The sequence below is a fragment of the Hyposmocoma kahamanoa genome, unplaced genomic scaffold, assembly GCF_003589595.1.
Source record: "Hyposmocoma kahamanoa isolate Upper Pololo Valley unplaced genomic scaffold, ASM358959v1 62, whole genome shotgun sequence".
Lineage (NCBI taxonomy): Eukaryota > Metazoa > Arthropoda > Insecta > Lepidoptera > Cosmopterigidae > Hyposmocoma > Hyposmocoma kahamanoa.
In genome coordinates, this window is record NW_020653850.1 from 1,176,719 (window position 1) to 1,201,990 (window position 25,272).

Genomic DNA, 25,272 nt, shown 5'->3' on the forward strand with positions numbered 1-25,272 from the left:
TAAAAATATGTACTCAACTAGTTACAACCGGATAACAGCAGCGTAAGGAGAAAGACAGCGCAGTAGCATTAATAATTGTCTTTTCAGCTATTAATTATTTGTGAAAAGTCAGTCAGTGTTTCCATTTTGAACAGTTTTTAATGATTAACTGTCAAAAATTTGTCAGTCTTGCCATTTTCAACACTTACACACTAATTATTTTTCAAAAATTTGTCAGTGTAGTAAGTAAACAGTAATTTAAATGACCACAATAAATCGGAAAGACAAATTTGCGTGACTTTTCGCGATTAACCACAAATATTGTAAAAGTTTTCAACGTGTTGTTTGTTGTCAACTATAATTTCACGCTTTGCACGAGAGTTGACATTGCATTACATCTGCAATTTAGCACAAAGAGACATTACTGAATGTAGACTTGATTTATTTCATAGTATTAGTCGTCCATTACATCCACGGAAATATTGAAGTGTTTCTATTCAAGAACAGGACCGGGATTCCAATTTGCATTCATTAATGGCCCAGCTCTGTACATTACCCACGGAATACATTACCAAATGTTAGCTGTCCTGTCTACCAACACCAGTTTTACGCCTATTCTAGCACATAATAGATAATCTCACTCTAGCTAAAAAATACTTCACCCACCGCCACCAGATGGCATTGTATTGTAAAGAGTATTATTAGTGACGAATAGGTGGCACACTTTGCAATTGATTAATAGCAAATTAATCGTGTATTGTACTCGATGACACTAGGTAATCGAGACGAAGTACACATGGTAAATAACATCGCCCGATTCGGAGTCAAGTTCAATGATTCGTCTGTCATTGTCAGCGTTACATGAAATTTGACATTAAACGGTACGAATTTGGCAGTGCGCCAATAGAAACATTATTATTGTCAGGTCATTTTTCAATCGCACCAATAGCAGAAGTCGTACCCAGTTGAATAATGTGTAACGACAGTCCGAAACGTCAGTTTTGAATTAGCGAGATTGATGTATTGTGACATAAATCGCACCCATAGATACTACATCTATGATCGCACCTTTAATTTTTACGTTTACTATGTGTATTCGAAAATGTTCTAGATTAGCGACCACGTCAGAGCGAACGCAGTGTAGGACGTTCTTCTTCCATAGGCCAATTATTTCACAAGGAGCTTTATTGCTACTAAATACGTGTTACTTTATTAATTATTGTCGTAATACTACGTATTGTTTCCAACGTACAGTCAGTAGTGACCATGGGACCTGAAATGGACTCGAAGTGTTTGAAAAAACAAATATACGAAAATTAGACCAGAAAAAATAGTTTCATTTCCTATGTGTAACAACCGCGAAAACCTTAGAACTCGAAACGATATATTCCAACAATAACTGTCGACTACATAAGTCATATTAGTGGTTATACCAATAGTATAAAAACGAAACGTCAATTTTAGTCCATAACTTACATTACAAGATGGCAGAATAAATGTTTCATAATTTTACTTTGGTGTCATTTAAAAAAATACCATATAATGACGATGTACTCACAATAGATCTATGATATAATAGTTTACGCGCGGCAAAAACTTGAGCACTTAAGATCGACGTACGGGCGTAGGTCGTGCGTTGCAAAACGCGGGTAAACTATAATCCGTTGCCCAATGTACCGAACTCGCAACGAAAACAGACCCACAGACCTGAAAAGTGTTACAAACAACGAAACGTTTAATACCCGACTAAAACTCCTTTTATTGGATAATGAATTCTACAGTGTTGATGAGTTTCTTTTGAAACAATTGTTATTTTGTTTTACTCGACTTCGTTGTATTGAGACAAGCAGTAGTTATACTACTTTAATTTATATTAATTATTATTGTTTGCGTTCGTGACGATCATATTATCCCTTGGTATTGTATTTTTAATTGTAATATTGTGACCTTAGAATAATAACGCATAGAATGATAGTTTCATATCAAACGAAATGTCACAAGTAAGGCAAAAATCAAATTTATGTAGGCTAGTTTTAGTAGTAGGTTAATTTTCGATTTTAGGAATATTTATATAAAAATACAAGTTGAAACGCGTTACTTCCTTGTGGAATGTGATGTTAGTATCTATTTTATGTTTGTCTGACGTATTATTACACTCATTTACCGCACATTTCGTCATTTTTAGCTAAAATTCTTGAGCTGTTTGCGGTGCAAGTTGACCTTGAGCACAGAAGGCCCGCCCGCTCGTGTAGGCCCATTGGGAGCGCTTAAATTTGCCTCACTTAGCGTGTGCGGACTAAGTTTCTATGCGTTATTATTCTAAGATTGTGACATTGATAATATGAAATTAATGGTTCCATTCTATTCTATTTTATTGTTGAATCTTCAATACCAGCCTGCCTCCACTTATAGAGTGATACTGAACAGCGGTTACACACCGCAGACACACACGCCGCGATTTTAAGTAGTAGTACCAATACAAACGCCTATAAATCGCAAGTGTAGCGATGCAATCGCGGTGAAAGTCGCGGTTACATCGCTACTAAGGTTGCCGTGTGTAACCAGTCTAACAATTACATAAAATTATTTCGTACTTTTTTAAATTATTTTATCATGGTCGGTACAGGCCTTTGAGTCAGTATTAGGTTATGTAGATTTCTTAATTCGCTTAACTTATAGTTATTAGCGGTAAAGACTTTACCAGGAGGTTACAGTGACAGTAGTCTTTGAAGAGCAGTAATTGTTTTATAAAAAAATGTGACAATACGAGTAATAATAATAAAGTTACTGTTCTCGCCAGTCGTATTCACAGTCACAATAGTACTTACAATATATATTAAGGGCGCTAAATAAAGAATTATAAACGAGGCTATTAGAAGCCCGAAGTCGAAGTCTGAGGGCTTTCGGAGTCGAGTTCGTTATTTCCGTACGGTCCGTGAAATATAATATATTAGTTATTTTTGATACAAGTGCGGAAAGTTAGTCATTATTCACGAGTCTCGAGGCATCTTGGCCCGAGCCAGAGGCGAGGGTCAAGACTCGAGACAAGTGAAAATAACAAATCCGCACGTGTATCAAACGACGTTTTTTAATACATTTGCGAAAAAACTACATTGAAAGTAAAATAAAACAGTATTTAAAAAAAACTCATTTTCTGCTAGTAAATTAAAATAATGAAATACAACCACTGCAACCATTATTTAAAAGTCTATGGAAATATAGTTCTAACGTGCTGTTTTTGTTTATTTTCTGTAATATCGGTCTGTAACCACTTTTCTTATTATGAAGTCCTGGTACTTTTGTTTAAACTTCTTTAGGAACCCGTGCACGGTAGTGAGATACAATTTATCTGTAATACATAAAACAAATATGTACATAGAAATCTCGCCTGTCACCCATTCAGGGGTAGGCAGAGACCTCCACTCGATACGTTCATTATATAGTATTTGTAAATAAATATAAGTTTTAATGACGAATGACTTACGTCACAAAGCACATAAATATGAAATAAATATACAATCTCTTTAGTTCTACGTTTAAGACTTAAAACAACAGTAAATTAAAAAAAAACTGGAAAAGTAAAAAGCACTAGTGCGAGAAATCCAACTTTCCGCACGATTTGTAGTGCGAAAAATACCACGTTTTGAGCAACTGTATTAAAAAATGTTTTTCATCACACATGCACGTAAATAGTATGATTGCATGCAGGCTAACTTGACTATAATATCCCAAATAAAACCCTCGGTCCTTTCTTCTCATTACCGACCATGGCTGTAATGAGAAGAAAATCGGTCCGAGGGTTATATTTAGGGCATTATAGTCAAGTTATCCTGCATGCAATCATACTATGTACGTGCAAGTGTGATGAAAGATCATTTAAGGAGCAATGTATAATAAATACGCTTCTATAATAAGATTCCGGTAGATATTAAAAATTTACCATTTACGAAGTTTAAAACAAATATTACACTCCAGGTTATTTATTATTATAAAGCTTCTGAGTACTTGGATGACAAAAGACACGTTTATTTCTTGCAGGTCGTCTCGATCTATATTTGAAATAAATATTGTAAGTGATAAATGCGTACAAATGTTTACAACCCCTAGAGGTTCTTACTCAATTCTTCTTAAGGGTGTGCGTTAGTTGTCGCGTAATGTATGTTATGACGTAATCAGAAGGAGGATGAACAAAGTGAAAACACAAAAGTTCGGTTCACGAAATTTTCGCTTCTATTCAAATTGTCCTTTTAAATACAGTAGGTACAGTATCTCGTACATCTTAGTTTAAAACGTAAAACTAAGGTATACGAGTTAGCGTAAGGAAGAGCGGGAAGCGACTGGCGATCGCTTGCTCGGAACTACGGAATGTGCTTACACGACAAAACGTGACATTGTATGAATATAGGTAGGTACCCCTACAAGGGAATCTGCCTTACGAATGAGTAGTAGCATTTAATCAAAAATATTATTTCCGTTTGAGTTGCAAGTGACCGCGTAAACTATTTGACAATTTTTGTATGGAAAATTATACAGCGCCCTTAGCGGTCACAAGCAACAATTGTCAATGTAAACCCACTGAAAGGACGAAAAGACATTTATGCCAAAATATACGACATAACAAGGTTTAATATTATTTAAACATTGCATAGAGCTTGTGGTGTTCGAAGTAAGCCGCGAGACGGAAGCTGTACAGACGAATCGTTATAATTGGACGACTGAAGAGCGCATAAAAATCATCCGGCACATTGATTATATTACTGTGTGAAGACTGAACACTAACCAAAACACTTCATAGGTAAAAAAGAGTAAGTACGCAATAGTATAGATTCGAACTGTACAATATTATATAGTGGTGGTAACCTACTAGGAGACAGTTGATTCTCAATTTACTTATGACTTTTATGAATATTTAGTAGCGATAAGGCGATTAACACACTGCACCGCTCCCCGCGGCGGTGCGCGTGACGCGAAATCACGCGCGCGATGGCGCAGAAGCAGATCTGCGTCAACGTGCGGTTTAATCTGCGCGGGGGCAGCGGTTTAGCGGCCCCGCGCCACTTAAAGTACTCGCTTCGTAGTTGATCGCCGTAATGATTGTACATATAGCTGAGATCCTTCTTTGACAAGAATGGTTAATAATACAGAACTCACTCAAGACGCTGCAGTTATACTGTCTAATTGGTTTTTGTTTATTCAAATAAAAAGACCCCGAAGATAACATTCAACTTCGTTACAAAGATTTAAAAAAATATGAAGATTAATTTTTCAAGTAGTACACACGTATGTCAACTGAATTCTTTGATTATTTGCTAGGGAAAATCGGAACGACAATTACTGGAATAGACACAAATTGATTAAAAACCTGCGCGGTAGTGCGGAGCGCAGTGTGCCATACCCTGCGGTTCGCCGCGCTCCTCGGCGTGTGTTCGACGCGTGTTTTCCATACAAACTGACGTACTCTAGTACAACGTTAAGAAACGCAGTTGCGCGCTCCGTCGCGAGACGCGATGCAGTGTGTTAATCGTATAACTCTCGCTAATGATGGACAACATATTTTGCGTCGATTGACACTGTGGGATTTAAATGAGGACAATATCTACAAATTTGTTCGATTTTAACCCTAATATTTATGGATCGCTAACAAGTGACAGTAACAATCATTGACTTCCAAATAAATGGACGACGGGTCTAATACAAAAACCACGTAAAAATGTCCCAAGTCAACCTATTTAAACGTAGTGACTTGTCAAGGAATATGAAAAAGCTAAAACGTTGAATTTAAATTGTAATGTCATCGCAGTACTGTCTAATTTTGCTTGCGTCGCTGTCAGTCGAACAAACGAAGACTAGAGCGTGAATGACGCTCTGTATACGATTTTAACGCCCTATAAGTTCGGACAATTTTTAGCGCGGACCCGACGTCCATATAATTGTAAGTCAATGGTAACAATAGATAAAATCAAGCAAATCTGTTAGCTGACAGACCTTATTGATCATGAAAACACGGTACATCGAGCGCCAATAACGATTGTCAAGAATCGAGCAATCCGGTGAGCAAAGCAATGAGGCACCTTAAAACGAGATTGTCACGAGGTGCAGCTCAAAATATTTAATGCTAAACTGAAAATATGTGAAAGTTGCCTAGTGCCAGTTACCTCAGTTGTCGGAAAAAGGACGATATATCCTATGCAAGCGCAAGCATAAGAAACTACAAGCTATATATAACGATTACATGTGTATAAAATTATTATAAAAAAATTGTATTATACAACGTTCAAATATAAGTAATATACAGTTATGAAATAATATCTGGATTCAACGAACAAGTTATCTGCACACGGTAAGTCAGTCTTCTTCGTTTTCATATACAATTATCTAGTAAGGTTTCTATAAACTTCTAACATCAATGTAGGGTTAAAGATAGCATCGTAGCGATCAGAATGTTTACGGGTGCTTCTTTTAGGTTTACAACGAGAATAGACACGGATATTACAGCCCTAATCTTGCCCCTGACTTTCGTCACTCGCATTCCATATCCGATTCTTATAACGTAAGACCTTATAGTCATTGAAATAAAGTTGGTTTTTATCAAATGCACAGATATCAACGTGACGTCGATTAGACGAGATTACTTCGTGCCCTTAACAATGAAGTTACTAAATTCGAAATTTAAATTTCGGAAACTAGGTATCAAACTAGTTTTTAAAAAGTATTATGTGTATTTTTTAAGTTTATTGAATGTTACGATGTTTGTCCACAATGACATTTAATTATTTTTGTGAATTTACTCCACTACTTTGTTATAATTATTAATGCAAAGATTTTTTAAAAATTCTTCGATACGGCTGGATTCAAACCAACGTCCAATAACGTCTAAATAGTAATGGCTGTTTACAAAAATAAGAGAAAACGACCAAAAATTTAAATCGGCGTAGTGTTTATTGGAGGTATCGAAAAGTTCGTTTATTTTAAAAACAAAGAGAAACAAATATAAGTTATAATTAGAAGCAGTAATATCAGCATTATTGTGTTCCGGTTCCGGTTAAGGCAGGACAGGCGTGCGACTTGTCCGTCCTGTCACTAGATTTTATAAAAAAAAAAACAAAAAACAAACATCGAACACTCAGAAAAAAATTCCTTCGATCCAGGCGGATTCGAACCGACGTCTTCTAGTTTACCGTGCCAGACGCTTTACCAACTAAGCCACGGAACGAAATAGCGGACCTCACGAATTTCTCTGTGCTTGCGTAGTGTCTTTGTATTTAGTTTTTCAATGACTTTTTAGTCGTAGCGCCATCTATGAGAAATCTATGAAAGATTTATCACCCAGTTAGTACCTTTACAGCTACCAGTCCTGGCGAGATGTGTCGCTATTCACTGTATTTCAAATTTTTATTGAATTGCTATTCAAATATTTTTTGTCAAATTACTCCACTAGTTTGTTATAATTATTAATACAAAACTCGAACACTCAGAAAAAAAGTGAGTGACAGTTTTAATAAAAATGTTACACATCGAAATGCGTCATTATTACTGAAGGTGAGACTTGTTCTATATTATCAACGGAATTTCAATGCTATCATCGTCGTAGACTTCTTATACATAGAGATAAATGTTCCTAAGTAAACAGTCGTAGATTTGAAATTGTAACCAAAAGCCTTCTAAATGTAAATATTAAACCATATTCCCATAGAACGCAATTGGTGAAAGGGACACTGCTAATTGCTGGCGGGGAACATAAATCATTGCGGTGAAACTGTTAGTCATCCCTCTGCAAATAAAGGTGAATCTGTAAAGATATATCTCATTGCTGATATACAAGTTTATGTGGACAGGGTCGATGACTAGAAAAAAAAAACACTATATTACAAAGCTTTAACGGAGGCTTTCAGCAACAAACGCGATGCAACACTTGTGGTTTGTAAGCCATTGCATCGATGCAGTCACGTTCTATCGTTTAAAATCGCGCGCTTGTGTGAAGGTATAGTCTGTTCCAATTCGTTTTCAACAAGAAGTAAACAAACCTGTTTGGTTAAAATTCTAAAGCAATCACTCAATAAATCGAATAAGTAACACTTTCATGTATATTTCGAAGATTTCGACTTGATATATCATCACTTTTTCCAAGAATATTCATTTGAACAGCATCGTAAAAGCGTATTTTAAAAATGGTAGTTCAAAAGTGAGGTTATTTTTTATCTATACTTCTATGACTTGTCTATGGTTGCAGTGCTGTACGAAAAAAACATTCCGTTCATTCAATTAAAGTTTTTGTAATCGGTAAAGATTTGAAGAAGGATTTAAAATTAAGATTTCGGAAATTTTAAATATGCTTTATAGGTTAAGTAAGTAAAACCGCTAGTGTGACTCAATTAAACAAATCGATTCATTCAATTAAGTAATCGATTTGTAGTTGGCATTACATTTGGCCATCACTAAACCGTCTATGGTCAGGTCCATTGAAACGAAGTACAGACGATTAACGACTGCATTGCGTTGGCATCACTGCTAAAGTCACCACTGTTTGTTTCTGGTTTTTAACGACTGTTTTGTCGTAGCGCCATCTGTAAGAAATCTATAAAAGTTAAATTACGTATTAAATTGAACAATGTATATTTTACGCCATTACAATTGAAATACGGTACAAATTTCAATGCTCTGAGACACAGAGAGAAATGCACTGCGATAGTCCAAGGTCGGTCACAGAGCATTGAAAGTTATACCTTGTTTCAATTACTGTAGCATACATTGAATGAATGAATGAATGAATGAATGAATGAATGAATGAAATATTCTTTATTGCACATAAAATTACAATTAAAATACAATACAAAAGCTTAAGTATAATAGTAGTAGTAAGTCAATGTGCAACAGGCGGCCTTATTGCTATGTAGCAATTTCTTCCAGGCAACCTTAGGATAGACATTTCGGATATGCAAAAGGGTATGATAACATACATTGTACATTGACAAAATTTAATGTCCTCAGCTTTCCCGTTTGCTAGTTTGCGTTGGCCCGAAATGGAAGAATTCACATTACAGAGACAGTACCAACTTTTAACTACTTTCTCAACAATATACTCGGTTAAATAAATGTATAAAACAAAACATCGTTTTTTTATATATATATTTTAATAATATTAGTTTTACTATCAAGCCACATCTTGTACATTTTTTTATATCTTTTTAAATACTAAGTTTAAGAGATTTTCATTTTTGAATATATTTTAGGACAAGATCATTGATTTCAGGTAGATATTTGAACGTATTTTCGTAAAATATTTTATTCATATCTCTTCAATGGAGACAAGACTATTTAGCTCTGTCCAAAACATTGTTGATAAGTTTGTAAAAAAAAAGATTAGAAAGACAGTGGGTCTATGCAAAACAGTCAAAATTGATACAAGGCAAAGCAACTTGGGAAACTCTGCACTAGATGATAGACGATCGAGCAGCGGTAGCCCAGTAGGAGAATGGTTATTTGAGACATCTTGAAAAAGAGCTTCTGAAAAACATAAACTAAGTTTCTTTTTTTTTCACGCAAACACTCATAGCACTAGGGAAACCCGGTGTCGCGGGTGCCATGGACACACGCATAGACAACTTCAAATTACATCCAAGCTCACGAGAGAAATAAATGTAAGATATACAAATATTTCTCCGGCCCGGGAATCGAACCCGGGACCAGTTGTTCAATGGAGGCAGTTAGTTCTTAGTTACATAATTAGCAAAATTGTTTAGCAGCAATATCTTTTGGTAACAATGAAAGAAAATATCGTGATGAACATGCATGGCGAAAACGGCTCACAGCTCTTGGAAGACGTGAAATTCCGTATTACGTCTGCATGGCGGACTACGAACTAAACCCTCTCCTCAATGATATATCTAGCTAGGTACTAGAGTCTTGACTCAGTTAAACGCACAGCCAGGAGACTTATTGGCTACAACAACCTCCAATTTATACTTTATAATTTAGCCCACCAGCACAAAATTGCCTCTTTGTCAGTGCCCATGACCTCCACCAACTCATTCCGCCCGCCTTCTTTTACCATTGGACATCCAGACGTACGCCGGAACATCATTCCTACCTAAATCCCTTCAGGCGTACTAAGCGCTTTTCGTAATCTTTTTTTATCCGCACAGCTTAGGAATGGAATTTCCTCCCTGCCTGTTTCCGAGCACAAACAACCCGATAATCTTTAAGGTGCGACTGAATAGGCATCTTCTATGCGATCTTGTTCCATCTTAGACTTTATCTTTGCTCCAGAGCTAGGTAGTGGTCAAGAGCAAGTCCATTTACTTTAAAATCCATAGGAGATCCGTACACGCGGTAGAACGTATTTCTGTACTCATCGAGTGTGTGGGTCGGATATACACAAAATATTTGCTTCGCGTCCACTATATAACATGGTAACGCCTTCAGGGTGTTGTTGCGACTGCCGCTTTTTTGTAGTGCGTCGACAATGTTTGTTGAGACTCGCATAATCGGCATTGAAGCGGTATGGCGCAAGAAAACGGTCTCATTTATAGACCGAGTGTATTCGAATCCCCTGAGGGATTTAAAGCTAATAAGACTGTCCTTTTTTATGGATAAACTAAGTGCACATTTGAACTCTCACCTGGAAAGTGACGATAAGGTCGACGATAGAGCGTGCCTATATAATGCCTAATCATCTCAAGTTACAATCTGCAGGCACGGACTTTCACTCCAATGCCGAACGCCTTATGTGTAATGTGTACATTTTCTCAAGCTACAAAATCAAAATAGTCAACATCAGATCAGATGCTTACATAGATGCTTAACTACCTAATTTTAGCGAGTTCTTGGGTTTTCGCGATTGTTACACATAGGAAATGAAACTATTTTTCCGGATTTGAATCGCATATATTTGTTTTTTTCAAACAAACCGACGTTTCGGGCCCGCCTCGCGTAGATATACGCGATTTAAATCCGGAAAAATAGTTTCATTTCCTATGCCTGATTTTAATTCCATTTTTTTTAAATTTCCGTTATTTGTAGGATTTTCAAAAATCAAACACAAATTAATTGGTGTGGCACTACTGTATAAATAGATTTGTTACTATTATGTTTTCGAAGGAATTTTAATTGAAGTTGGCACCCGCTTTGATTACAATTAATTTAACAGCGAAGCCGACAGACCCACTTCAAGTTCATTGTTCTGAACTTGTCCCTTTTTCGCATGCATATTTATGTTTGTGTACATAATATCATTCATCTTGCGGCTAAAAAGGTTGTCCCCGCATCTCACCATTTCCGGGATAATAAAAATACATTTCTATAAACCTATATGCACATTACTATAGAGTACAGGTAGTTTCATTCAGTATCAGTAGAGCTCCATTGTAAAAGATTTCGAGAAGTGAAGTACTGTCACATTACCTATTTCTATCGCCAAGCGGTCATGTGACTGCATGTTAGTTAATGAGGGAGTACTCAACTTCATGCAGCCGAGGCCAAGACTGCATGAAGTTGGAACGGCTTAACGCATTAACTGCAAACTGCAGTCAATCTGTTAGCAGCCTTATGGGTAGGTATATAGGTGTATATTGCTTACTACCAGGCGTTCGACTTGATCGTCCCGTCATTTAGTTATCTTAAAAAAGGTACGTACTAATTTACCGATTCTTTTTATACGTGGAAACTGGTCTCTACTAGGGCAATCCTTGCACTATGAACACTAGAGTAACGAAACGAAAGGGCGTTTTCCAAATTGTTCCTACCAGGAATTTCGATCCCAGCATTATCACGTCACTAAGTGGGGGAATGCATCTACAAAAGAACCGTCGTTTCGGTTGTAGACACATTTAGCGCCCAGTTACAAGAGGAAAATTTTCGCGCGGCCGCTGCGCGGCGACCGCTAAGTTACCACGCCTTCAAGTACATTAATGGCCAATCTGAATTCTATTTACTAGGCAACAACATTTAAAATCCTCTGAATAATACAACCGCGCGGAAGCTGCGCGGCCGCCGCCGCGGCTGCCCGGGACGCTCATTTAAAATAAAACGTAAAAGCTAAATAAATAGAGCGTATTTTGCCATGTTTGGCACGCGATCGCTGCGCGGTGGCAACTTGGATTCCGCTCGGCGACCGTGTGGGGTTAGTGCGATGAAATTCGTGTCTAATAAAGGAGTCATCACTACAAATTTAAAAAGAAAGACGTAGCGCTTGTTGCTTCCGATCAGACCGCCGACAAGAAACGCACAACGCCGTTTTCAATCTTATTAGATGTACAGAAGTAAGACTATGTACTCGACAGATGAACATAAATGGTTCAAATACTTCAGAATCACATGAGTTTTATCACAATCGGATAAATTAATAACTGAACACATACGAGACAAATATACAAACAAACTTTCATTTTTATAAAAACTGATTCTATTAATGTAAATGTAGAGTCGAGATGCTAAACGAAAACAACATTTACGTACATTAACCTACATTAAGTACATTAAAAGATTCTCACGATGCAAGATATCCATTGTTATTGAAACTAGTTCAGTGCTATCAATTGATATTGACCTTTATAAGCGCATGTTATGTCAACAGTATGTGTTTAATTGAGTAATTATCCATGTATTATGTAACTAAGTAATTGTTAACCGATATATGTTTTATTAGAGAAATGCAATTACAAAGTTTGCTACTTATTGTTTCTATAAGTTTGTATATAACATCATCATGGTCACCGGTTTAGACCATATTCCGCCACTCTGGGCCCAATGACGTTTGTGAACCTTCTTCAACGTGCAGATTGCTGAGCAGTAGACCTCCTTGCGAAAGTATTCGTCTAGGGAAGTACTGCCACCTTACCTATTTCTGCTGCCAAGCAGTATGTGAGCACTGCTGTGTTCTGGTTTTCAAAGTTAAGGGTGCTAGTGAAATTACCATGGGAGATTGTCAACTTATATAAGGCTTTGTTCAAGCCTCCTGATGTCATTTCTGCCCAGGTACGAACTTCTTTACAGTAAATATATAGATATCTAATAGATAAATAATAGACATACATTTAGGAAATGAAACTATTTTTCCGGATTTAAATCGCGTATATTTGTTTTTTCAAACAAACCGACGTTTCGGGCCCTTTACAGGTCCCATGGTTACGGGTGAATGAGGTGGTACAGTTTTCAACCAGTTATGTCTAATATTAATGCAAACCACTCTATTTTTTTCACTATAGTTACAATAGTTATTAATTAAATACCTTATTTTTAATTTTACAAAGAAAAGATTCCAGTTTTACAAATTATTTTATTGAATGAATTTTTATTAACTTCAATTTATTATTAATTAATAGTAGAAATTATTATAACCTAAAACATAATGTAGCGTAAATTGGAATGTTTTCTTTGTAAAATTAAAAATAAGACATTTATTTAATAACATACGAGTACATTGTTCCGATCCCAAAGCAACTAAAGAACTTGTGTTATGGAAATCGCAAACAACGACGGCACCACAAACACCCAGACAGTATAGTAGTCAGTTTTCTACATTGACCCGGCAAGGCACTCGACCACACTGCACACGGTAGGCAGTAATCAGGATTTTTGAATGCTCAAGACTCTTGGTGTGAAGCAAGACGTCTCAGAACACGTGTGTGCTCTGGTTCTGGGGGTGTGCTCTGGTTCTGGGGGTCTACTCTCGATTTCCGTCCGACATCCTTCCGAAACAATTACTGACAAATAAGTAATATTCGATAAAATTAAAAGACAAGTGTCAAGTATAAAGATTCATTCGCATCATGCGTCTTTTCATTTGGTCAAGTATTGCTTATTTGGCAGTAACCCCCAGCACAGTGAGCTTTGCCAGGCTGTTGTATGCTATATCTACAAAGGGTTTGGAACCAATAAAGGCCTCCTTAGCACCAGTCTTTGCCAGCTCGTTACATTTTCCCTCGATGTCTGAGTGGCCTAGAATCGAGCGTAGGACCACTTTACTTCTATCTCCGAGAGTATAGTTACACGGTTCTCTACAACCCTCGATGTTTTGGTAACTGAGGCTACTGCATAAAGTGCAACTTGAACAAATAGAGATTCGAATTGTCGTCCTCTCGATTGAGAAGCAACTGTTCTTCCAATAAGCGACTACCACCGTACTTAAATCCTTTGTGAAAATTTTACATTTAGCGTGAATATGGTTACAACATTTAAAGAAAGTTAGCTCGAGATTGCAAAACTTATGTTTGGATATTTGTATATTAAACGGAATCGTTGGAAAGAAAGTACGCATTGCGTGTTTCCAATTTACTTTGGGTAACCTTTAAGAGCAGTAGAGTTCTTTGCCAAAAAGTTTGTCCAGGAAAGTACTGCCACCATATCTATCCCTCGAAGGGTAAGTAAGAATGCCGGTGAACTTACAAACACATTGCATTAATCTACTTATTGAGATATAAGTCTACTTGTCTCAGTGTGACGGGCGCAGTGCACTGCAGTTTGCACACCGTGAATGCACCACCATTATTATTTTTATAATGACGAGACGAACAAGTCGTGCGCCTGGTGGTAAGCGACACGCCAACCTATAACAGTTGCAGTGCCACTTAAGTTTTATAATTATAATAATTTACAAATAAAGAACAAATTCTTAAGACAGGTAACAAGCTAGCGGTTCCAATGACTGACCACATATATGCAATTTATGATTTCCTTGACCCACTAGCTAAGTATGAGATCGCTCAACTCGTTGAAAGGAACGCCTTTGTATTCATTAGCATGGCAGTGGAAGAAGAAATAAAATTTATAATATTTCAAATATTTCATACTGGTGTGGTCAGTATAAAATGTGATCAGTGTGGTCATTGACTTACAAATAAATGGACGACGGGTCTAATATAAAAACCACGAAAAAAATGTCCCAATACAACCTATTTAAACGTGACATGTCAAAGAATATGAAAAAGCTAAAACGTTGAATTTAATTGTAATGTCATCGCAGTACTGTCTAATTTTGCTTGCTTCGCTGTCAGTCGAACAAACGAAGACTAGAGCATGAATGACGCTCTGTATACGATTTTAACGCCCTATAAGTTCGGACACTTTTTAGCGCGGACCCGACGTCCATATAATTGTAAGTCAATGAGTGTGGTGCATCATATTTTTAAGTTTAAACAAGCACACTAACAAACAATTTTTTTATATATATAAATAATCTGTGCCCACAAAGCCACTAGTGAAATATAGTCTTTTTTTGTACCAAAACACGGGACGAACGAGTCGTGCATCTGGTGGTAGGCGACACGCCTGTCCATAGCAGAAGCAGTGCCACTCAAAGCTTTAAATCGCAAAAGATCTGAGGGGCGCTGCCACTGCGTCCGTCACTCAGAAACATATGTTAACAATTTTTTGAAAAATCTCAAGGATGTGCAATTTCAACAGTACCCTTCCTTACTCTTCAAAACCGGAATGGTAATATGTCAGCATTGTAAGGCGGCAGTTCTTCCCTGAGCAAACTCGTTCACAAGGAGTTGTAATGCATCGTCTGGTGTATTATAACAGCTTACTATTTAATGACAGCCTGCTACAATAACAGAAATAGTATACATGGCTATTTATCATATTCATATTCATCGATGTGAAAAGTAGAGCGTCAACATAATCAGCTAAACAAAAGAACACAAACCCAACATCTGTCAGCCTGCGTCCGTCAATCCGTCAGCCATACATCCGCCGGCATCAGAAAACGTCACAACACTATGTTTACATATAGCACGATAATGGTTCTTTTTTAATTTTCAATTATTTTTTAATCGAGTTCTTAGGTTTTCGAGATTGCTATACATCGGAAATGAAACTATTGTTTCGGATTTAAATCGCGTAACGGCTAATTGTCACAGTCAACCGTGACCATGGGACCTGTAAAGAGAGCCCTAAACTTGGGTTCATTTGGAAAAATATCACTGGAAGAAATAAATTATTCGCGATTTAGACCCGAAAAAGTATTTTCATTTCCAATTTTTTTTAATTCTTACAATTTATTTATTACAAATGGCCAAATGAAGCAGTTTAATTTTTTTTTTAATATACCAAGTGACGGGGCGAGCAAGTCGTGCACTTGCTGGTAACCTACACGCCTATCCATAACAGTTGCAGTGCCACTCAGAGCTTTAAAATCTTCTCTGTTGAAATTAGGATGTTTTTAATTTCAATGGCCTCTCGCAGAATCCTGGGTAAATAACGGACTTCTTTTGCAAGGACCTGGGGTTTGTTTAAAAAACAAATATACGTGATTTAAATCCAGAAAAATAGTTTTTTTTTCTATGTGTAACAATAGCGAAAACCTAAGAACTCGACACAATAGATCACTCGTTGTGATGAACAGCCAAACACGTTCCGAGTAAAGCCAAGGTAACTGCAACGTAATGGTGGTCAAGTCACTTAGAGTAATTTTTTATTGAAAAACTGCACATATTATTGTATACAAGACTTTTCAAGCGATTGGTAATAATAGGTGAAAAATATATCGACACCTCCAATGTAAGTTGCTGTAAGACACAAAATAGTATTTTTTACTTTTTACCTGATAAATATATAAATATATATCCTTTTTATGTTGATACCTCCATTGAACACTACGCTAACATAATTTTTGGACCTGTTCTGTTTTTTCTTTATTTTTTTTACAAAATTCAGGAAGCATGATATCAATAAATAAATATGGTAGAGTATAATAAATATATACAAAAATAACAAAAAATAACCAAAAAATTAACTTGGCTTAATATTCATTGGAGGTATTGTTAGGTTCCATGTTCAAAAGCAAACAAACAAGAAATTGTTTTCTCTGTTTTTGATGTTTAAAAGTAATAAACATAAATTCTGTAATATACATTAAACATACATATTTAACTTTAAAAACAAAAGATGCTATTCAGTTTACAACAATTTATGTGGGAGGTATCGATGTGGATAACAAACAATTATATTTGTGTTGGTTATAGCTTTTTTATTGATATTCATGTTTTATTCTGACTTGAATAATGTTTAAAAGCAAACAATCAACTTAAGTATGACATGCTGTTTGTTAAACAACAACTAATGTTATTTGAAATCTCTACAGACTGACTTAGTAGCAGTAGAGCTCCATGTGAAAGAGTTCATCAAGGGCAGTACTGCCACCTTATCTATTTCTGCCACCAAGCAGTAATGTCAGCTTTTCCGTGTTCCAGTTTTGAAGGGTGTTGGTGGAATTACAAGCACACTGGACTTATCAACTTATGTGTCAGGGTGACAGGCGCAGTGGCAGTGCCCCTCAGATCTTTGCGATTTAAAGCTCTGAGTGGCATTGTAACTATTTTGGTGTATGGCTTACCATCAGACACACGACTTGTTCATTCCGTCACTTGATATTATAAAAAGAAACGCAATTCATTAAAATTACAGGTACAATAAGCATCGACTCAAATCACTACCACAGTGCTTGATGCATAGACTGATTTATACAATCTCTAAATCAAAGGTTTTTTTTGCATAACAATTGGACATTTATATTAAACTAAACGACATAGTTTTTGAGTTTAGTTTTCTGGTAATCATCATTTAGTGCGTGTTTGTAAATAAACAATAAGCTCGCAATGTTTATATGCCAGTTTGGCTGGATAGAGTGAAACTAGTTATCAAATAGCTACGGTGATAAGAATTTTAGCCATAAACTGAAATGCCATTTTATATATCTCCTTCACCAGATGTTTTAGCTGTAAACAACAAAGTAGTACAAAAAGTAACAGACAAGGTCTCTGTTTGCACATCAAATAAACAAAAAAATGTATAATGCCTCTTTGTTTCAGACTTTGTTACAGTTATTTGATACAATCTTTGAACCACAAGATGCATTCTTTGACTCTTTTGCATTCCTTAGTTGTTTTTTCTTTTCAATAACTTGATTGATTCATTTATTCATTCATGTGTAACATACAACAAGTCATAATATGGTATGAAAACTTTATTCATATTTCTTAAGGTGGATTCGGAAATTTGTATTGCAGATGCTAATGTGTTCAAAATCATTTACCCTTACAGAATTTAATAAAATTGAGTTCAAAAAATGAAAATGAAACTACATTGTCAAATATAAACATGACCCTACAAATATACACAATTTGGATCTTAAAAAGTAGCTTAATTCCCAGTGTATTTGTCCATTTAAAAGAACCAATGATGGCAGAAACAGTGTTCTCAGTGAATTATGTTACATTACATTGTAACATCTAAAAAAGAACTTGTTTGCTTTACTTGTGAATCTTCAGTAGTTTGGAGAATGTTCTCTTCAAAATTGTCACCTGTCATTTTCTAGTCATCGAATTTGTTGATTTTAAGAAGCCTTGTAACAATTCCTTGAGGTTGGTTTATATGGAAACTCGTTTTTGGACTTCTGATCTTGAACAAGGATGGTGGATGGAAGGAGGGTGCAGGACTCAAAACAGGACATGCAAAAAATATACATATTCATATAGCATTTCTGTGAAATATCTGCCATTACTTTAATATTTCATGATATAGTTATCTCAAAAATTACTCTAGTAGTTTTCTATGCAATAGGTTCTAATTTTAGATGTCACCATTGAAGTAATTTTTGTTCGTTGAAATTAAAAGAAACAAACATAAAATCATATCAATTAGGTCACGTACCCAGAGGAAACACCAGTTTACATAAATAGAGAGCAATGTGTCACAAAAAAGAAGAAAAACGAGAGTGTCACTGACCTGTGGCAAGTTGGCGGCGATCTGACGGTGCAGCGAGTCGCGTTCTTTTTCTACTTCCTTGAGCCGCAGTTCCGAGTCTCCTAGCCGCTCCTGCGTCTCCCGCAGGCTCTCTACCAGCTTATCTCGCTCGTCGAGCATAGACACCATGAGCTGTTCGAAGTTGGCATCTTCGCCACTAAATTGCGAACTCCGTTGGCTGATACTGTCTTCCGATATAGTGGGCATTACGTCGCACATCATATTCCACATTTTAATTTACCATCAAACCAGAAAACGTACACGACACTCCGAACAACACAAATTCGATCACAGTTTTTATTACATATGTCCCGGCACAAGTGTTACCTAAATCTAGCGAACGGCACGCGTAAGCGTTGCTTCACATTGTCTGTACACTCACTTGAGATGCTAGTCAGGGATTTGGGAGACATTCTAGTTCGATATTTAGAAAGACACACCTAAAAATTTTACTCCTACGATTCCATACTATCATGGCTCAAGCGGCATGTCTGCCATCTTGGATTGGAACGTCAATTTCAACATAGAGTAGATAAGATCGTCCATTAAAGACAGGACTTTACAAGTCTAGTGTGTTGACGGAGGGGGTGAGGGTTTATTTGCCTATCAAGGCTAATGGTCAAGTCAATGAAGTGTCAGTGAAAATTAAAACAGAAATGAGTGTGCAACGGACACGCTTACGACAGGGTTCCGTAATCGTTATGTGATTCGGCTTGGCCACAATTTATCCTAACTTTAAGCAATTTATAGTATTTTTGTAGATTTCGTATTGAAATTTCAATTAATATTTCAATGTCGTAAGTGCGTTAGGACTAATTAAAATATTGTCGAAAAGGTAATATTCTACATTTTTGTTCGTTTAATTGCAATGCAACTTCGAAAAGTTGCAGCTTATACTAAAGAAATAGGTATACTTTACCAACTAATGAACATACGCACGGACAAGAGGACAGAACAAAATTATAAAGCTTCTTACCTAAATTTGATCACCTCATAATTTATTATAGCTATAATGATTCGTAATTGTTTTGATTCTATATAATTATGATGTAAAGAAATTGACCTTATTATAACAACTTTTTATATAATAAAATATGAATTAACATATAAGACAAAATGACTTGCTTTCGAAACTTTTCGTTGGTATATACGTCTTGAGTCTATCATGTGCTTAGAAGAATATTGAAACACACATTTACTATTATTTTCATTTATTATTTACTTTCTAGTGCTTACTAAGCCAAAACAAAATAAATGTTAAACATTAAAAAAAAATGTACAAAACAGGAACAATAATTTAATGGGAAATTTCGGAAAACAAAAATAACTTACTATGTGTGAATCCTATATGTGACACATTCAATACTTCGTATGTATGTTACATATGTAAAATGCTATACATACAATGAACAACGATTGGATAGAATTATAATATATCAGATATGTGAAAAGGAAAACTACAACTACAAAATATCCATGAGTGACAATTTTGAAGAGAACATTCTCCAAACTACTAAAGATTCACAAGCCACTGTCATCCTTGTCGAAAAAATCCTATTGAATGGGTAATTGTGTACTTATAACGATTAAGAAATAATTGTTACCTAAGTGTATTAGCAGTGCAACGAATACAATTTCGTATTTCATTTTATAACTCTTTGCTAAAACTGTTTCTTTTTTATTTGTAAGATTGTAAGGTCCATCTATTGCAGCCCCTCTCTTCTTATTATACCTATCGTTGATCCTTGAACCTGCAATGTTGACAGTTTGCCTTCTGTCTCTAATAATCTTTGATAATTGTTTCTTACTACGGTAATACCGGTAGAGGGCGTTGTTAAAACATTCCTACTGACGTTTATGAAGCTCGTTTGAAAATTCTTGGAAATCTAAAATGCCAAATGGCGCTCTAAGTGCCTTGATTACTTACTTTAATTATTGTAAATATCTAGTGCTCTTTCCCATTTCTATATTTTCTATCATGTGTACCAGCAACAGTGAAATAGGTCTGCCAAGCAAACAATTCATGACGAATCGAAAAGGTCGATCATTTTAATCAACTGACGCCAACATTTTCAAATTAAAAAAAAATATGATAATGCCTGCCTCTAATTAACAGTACAGCCTGAAACTACCTCCTATTTAATAAAATTTTATAAAAACTTAATAAAATGTTAATGGTGCTTAATTTTTGGTAATATAACTTGTATGAATCCAAGGTCATGAAATAAGCAAAAAAAATGTATTTTACAAAATGTCAAGAGCCGAGTAATACCAACTAAGAGGAAATTCTCTGAAAATTCGGGGGTATTTTTTTAACTCCGGGAGAATTTTAAGAACATATCTCCTTTGGGATTTTCGAGAGGGGAAGAATTAAAAACCGTCTATTGCAAAATAACGAAGTGAGTGAACTGACTGACTCACTAGCTTAATTAAATATCAAAAGTGCAACATTACATATACTTATACCTGCTCGGTAATTAGAAAAAGTGATCCTATCTAATTCAATCGGTCAACTGAACTAGTTCGGTCTATTAACTTTTTTACATTGTTTAGTTCAATAATCTGATGAGATCTAGAATTTGAGAAAGAATAGGAACCGTTTCGGTCTATAAAGGCTACGAAACGAAAGATCCCCATGAAAGATAATTATAGTCATATCAATAAAAATGTTATATTCAGATTCCTTTATGAATAATTTTTTTGTGTTTTATGAATGAACTTTTTATTTTCTTTGTCAAATTTACGTAAAAATACTCTAAACACAACAGCATGTCGTTGAGAATCATGTATTAAAATCTTACAAGAGGTGACAACGTTCAATCGTGCATCTCACTCTATTTTTAGTACAAATTCCGAAAAGCAGTGAAAGATCGCTAAAATTGTCCCTTATATACGTGAATACAAACAGTTCCTATTGGATTAAATGACATGTGAACTTTTAAGATTACGCTAAAGGAATTGTTGAATTAGTGCAATTCTTAGAATTTATTATTGTTTTCATATAGGGTGTATTTACTTCATTTCGACATCACGAAAGTTAAACAAATTTTATTCGGAAAAATGTACTTAATTCAAGCTAATAATGTATAAATACGAAGAAGCTTTGGCTGAATAAAATGCATTATTGTAAAAACTAACACATACAATATGAGTACTATTTCATTTAGTACCATCGCGAACCGCTACATGACATTAGTTGTACTCTGAAACCTTAGAGCATATAGGACTGGAGGCGTCATCGATAGGCAATCCCCTCTGTCAAGGTACAAGCCTCTTGCAGTACTACCCCCCCGCCCCTCAAAAAGTGGCAGAAAGTTTTGTTCGAGAAATAACTAATAGCGCCTTCCGTCCTATATGCTCTAAATCTGAAACACTATCGCTTTGTTCACTTCAATAATATAAAGGAACCCATGTAATTTTGTACGATCAACGCTTTCTACTAGCTACTGAGACGTTTTAGTCCTCATAACACTGCCCTGTAATTTCGGCAGTAATCTCTGCGCTCTCACGCACTTACGATACAGTTTTCAGTTTCAGTGCTTAGTATTGTTTGCGTTATTTATTTTTGTTGTTTACGAAAGTCATCAAAATATACCACTTTTACAATTTGGCGTCTCAATTTGTCATTCTGCGCGCGCACCCCTCTTCGCCGACTCAGCTATAATGTATATTTTATAAATTTATTAATTTTTTATTTGTAGGTTACTCAATGATTTAAGTATAAAAATTATGCTGGATAGTGTTTTCGAGGGAATTCAAAATTTTCTGGGGAAAATTTACATAGTTATCTGGCAGCACTGTAAATAAAAAAAAGTGTAGTGAGCAGAGCAAGCAGTTGTGCGTGTGTGTATGTGTGTTTGTTGTGTACTTAGCCGAGATAACATAAAATTACAATAGTACATTCGTTTTTGCTGGAAATCATAACTATTATACAATATACAAATATCGCCAAAGTAAAACAATAGACACAAGTATCGCTTTTGATTTTTAAAATGCTAGAAACTGTTTGTTAAACATCTCCCGTGTATGCTGAACTTCGGTCGCCTTGTGTTCTTTCCAAACTTAGTAAATGCCGAAGAAAAAAGGCTTCAAAAAGAATACAAATGCAGGTAGTAAAACTTAAGCTTAAACTTATCTTCTTCTATAAAACCCTAAAATAAAATAACTTCAATAATCCCTTCCATAATGTAAGCAAAAGTTTTGATTGTGGAGGCTTATGAATGCAACTGAAGATCATATTAAGGGATAGAAAGAAGAAGAATGAAAATACATTTGACTAAGGATGTAAGGACGGGAGGAGGACGTATGGATCAAGTTTTTTCTTCTTGCATAACCAAAAAAATCTTGATAACAACATTGCAATCTCTACACAAAGATTACATCTCTTGCGTTCGAATAAACGTGACGTACATTACATTGTTTAACAACCTAATGGGTGGTATGTAGTGTCTAAAAAATGACTTCTGATTAGCAGGAGAGTAGCAATTTTTTAAATGATTTCAAGTGGGGTGAACAAGTCGTGGTTGTAGGTATCGTGACAATCTAAAACAGTTGCCATGCCACTCATAGCTTTATTTTCTTTTATAAAAACTAAGTGACGGGACTTACAAGTTGGTGGCAGAAATAGTATGTAATGGACGAACTTGTCCACAACGAGCTTTACTGCTATTAAATCGCAAAGATCTAAGGGGCATTGCCACTGCACCTGTCATCCTGAGAATTAAAGGTGACATGTCCCATGTGCGAGTCAGGTTTACACTATATGAGTACTCTTGGAACTAATCTACTTAAATGACTACTCGGTACTTGCTAGTTGGCTATAACAAGTAAAAGAATGATATCTGCAGGAGTATCTAGACATTCTACATAAATATGAGTTTCAGCCTATGCAGGTCGTATGAGTGTGTATTTTGAACTAAAACAGTTACAATTTGTTGTGCATTTTCCAGATTTTACCATAAATGATTGTGCCAACGCTCCAAAAGCGGTGGGCCGAGTAAAAAAGGCAACACCAACAGAGGCTGTCACCCCAGAACTGACCTGGGAACAGATGGTTGATGATTTTGACATAATTGAAGAGGTTAATGCTGACGGAACAAAAAGCTTTGTATATAAAAAGAAAAGAAATCATTCCAAGATGGAAGACAATATAGAAGACCGCCCTGGTGTGGTATATCCAGAAATAGTGTGGTATCTAATATCCCGGTATATAAAACCGGATGATATTGGTGCATTTGCCAGAATTAATAAAGCTACTTATGCTATAACAAAGCGGGAATCATTTTGGAGAACATTATACCAGAGGTATTGCCAAAATAACCCTAAATTACCTGAGAAGTTAAAGTTAGAAAATGGTTATAAATTGTATGGTTTACGTCAGAGAGTAATAAGGGCTTTATATCATACTTATGATGTCTTCATTAAGAAGGTATTGCAGCAGGCGGCACATGATAGTCGACCGCATTTGCTGGTCAAACGACGTTGCGTCAACATGTGGTACTGCAAAGGTTCCGCACACTGGTCTATATATTTCAAATTTAGGAGGCCATGTCTCTTACCCAGGATTGAGACTAATATTATTGAAGAACTGGGACGGATTGATGCCAATCCGGAGGAGGATAACCAAGTACTGCAAGTATGTGGTTCATTTTCATTTGTTAGATTTTAATTGAACTGGTCAGTACTTTTATCCATACAAGAGGTTAAAGCATGTGTCAAATTTAAAATAAAAATTTTCGCAATGTTGGCCAAAATTATATGCATACCGATCTCCCACTGCGAACATACAGGCCTGTAAAAGGAGAGGGTAGTAGGGCACATGGAAGGAAATATTATAAGTATCCATAACAGATACAGTGCCACTCAGAGCTTTAAAAAAAACAAACACAAAGATCTGAGGGGCACTACCACTGTGCCCGTCACCCTGTAATAAATAAATATATATTTATCTTATATTTCAGGTAACCTGCCAAAATTTCTACGAACTACCGCCGCTTATGGGTATGACGCTGTCATCCGTGAGTGTTCAGCTTGCACAGGGATTCCGCCACCATAGGTTACATCTTGGCTTCAACACTGGTCACCACAATGTATCGCGAAATATATTCCCGGAATGCACAGTCGTAATAGACAATGTCATTAATATTTTAGTCTACGATTGGTGGCACCCCAAGTACCCTTATTTTGAAACCACACTACCACTAAATAAAGGAGATGAGGAGCAAGTTCCAGTGTTAAAAAGGGACTTTTTTGCAAACGAAGAAATGTAATTATTGTAAAAAGTATGTACGTGATATTAAAAAAAATATTTTATTACTGTTTTGGAGCTGTTTTATTGTGAAGAATATTTTTTGCTGGCGTATTTATTTTTAACCAACTTCAAAAAAATAATCTCAGTACAGAGTACTAAAAAAACCGACCTCAAAAGTACGTGGAATTTTGTCTATTTGCTAAGTTTTATTGAAATATCCCCTAGTTCGCCACTATACAGGACTTGACATTGGAGATAATAAAAATCGGTTCTCACTACTCAAAGTATATCGAGAGAAAAAC

The 25,272-nt window shown here is 35.9% G+C and overlaps 2 protein-coding genes across 2 annotated transcripts in view; one reads left to right on the top strand and one right to left on the bottom strand.

Annotated features, from left to right (window-relative positions):
• The window catches only part of LOC113229709 (liprin-alpha-3), a 313,022-nt gene extending 293,818 nt beyond the window's left edge, over positions 1-19,204 (bottom strand). The window contains exon 1 of the mRNA XM_026463393.1: positions 18,703-19,204. Coding sequence (XP_026319178.1) covers positions 18,703-18,951 — 249 coding nt within the window. The 5' untranslated portion in view covers positions 18,952-19,204. The remainder of the gene's footprint in view (positions 1-18,702) is intronic.
• A 3,402-nt stretch (positions 19,205-22,606) lies between these two features.
• Positions 22,607-25,034, top strand: LOC113229666 (transmembrane protein 183). Its single transcript, XM_026463338.1, has 3 exons — positions 22,607-22,829; positions 23,670-24,355; positions 24,681-25,034. Exons 1-3 carry the CDS (start codon positions 22,790-22,792, stop codon positions 24,987-24,989), a joined length of 1,035 nt encoding a protein of 344 aa, XP_026319123.1. The 5' UTR covers positions 22,607-22,789; the 3' UTR covers positions 24,990-25,034.
• Positions 25,035-25,272: the final 238 nt, after the last annotated feature.

Excerpts from the sequence above, each read along its gene's own strand:
- LOC113229666 (XM_026463338.1), top strand. The coding sequence starts at position 22,790 with ATGCCGAAGAAAAAAGGCTTCAAAAAGAATACAAATGCAG. Across the intron at positions 22,830-23,669 it reads CAAAAAGAATACAAATGCAG|ATTTTACCATAAATGATTGT; the intron begins GTAGTAAAACTT and ends TGCATTTTCCAG. Across the intron at positions 24,356-24,680 it reads AGGATAACCAAGTACTGCAA|GTAACCTGCCAAAATTTCTA; the intron begins GTATGTGGTTCA and ends CTTATATTTCAG.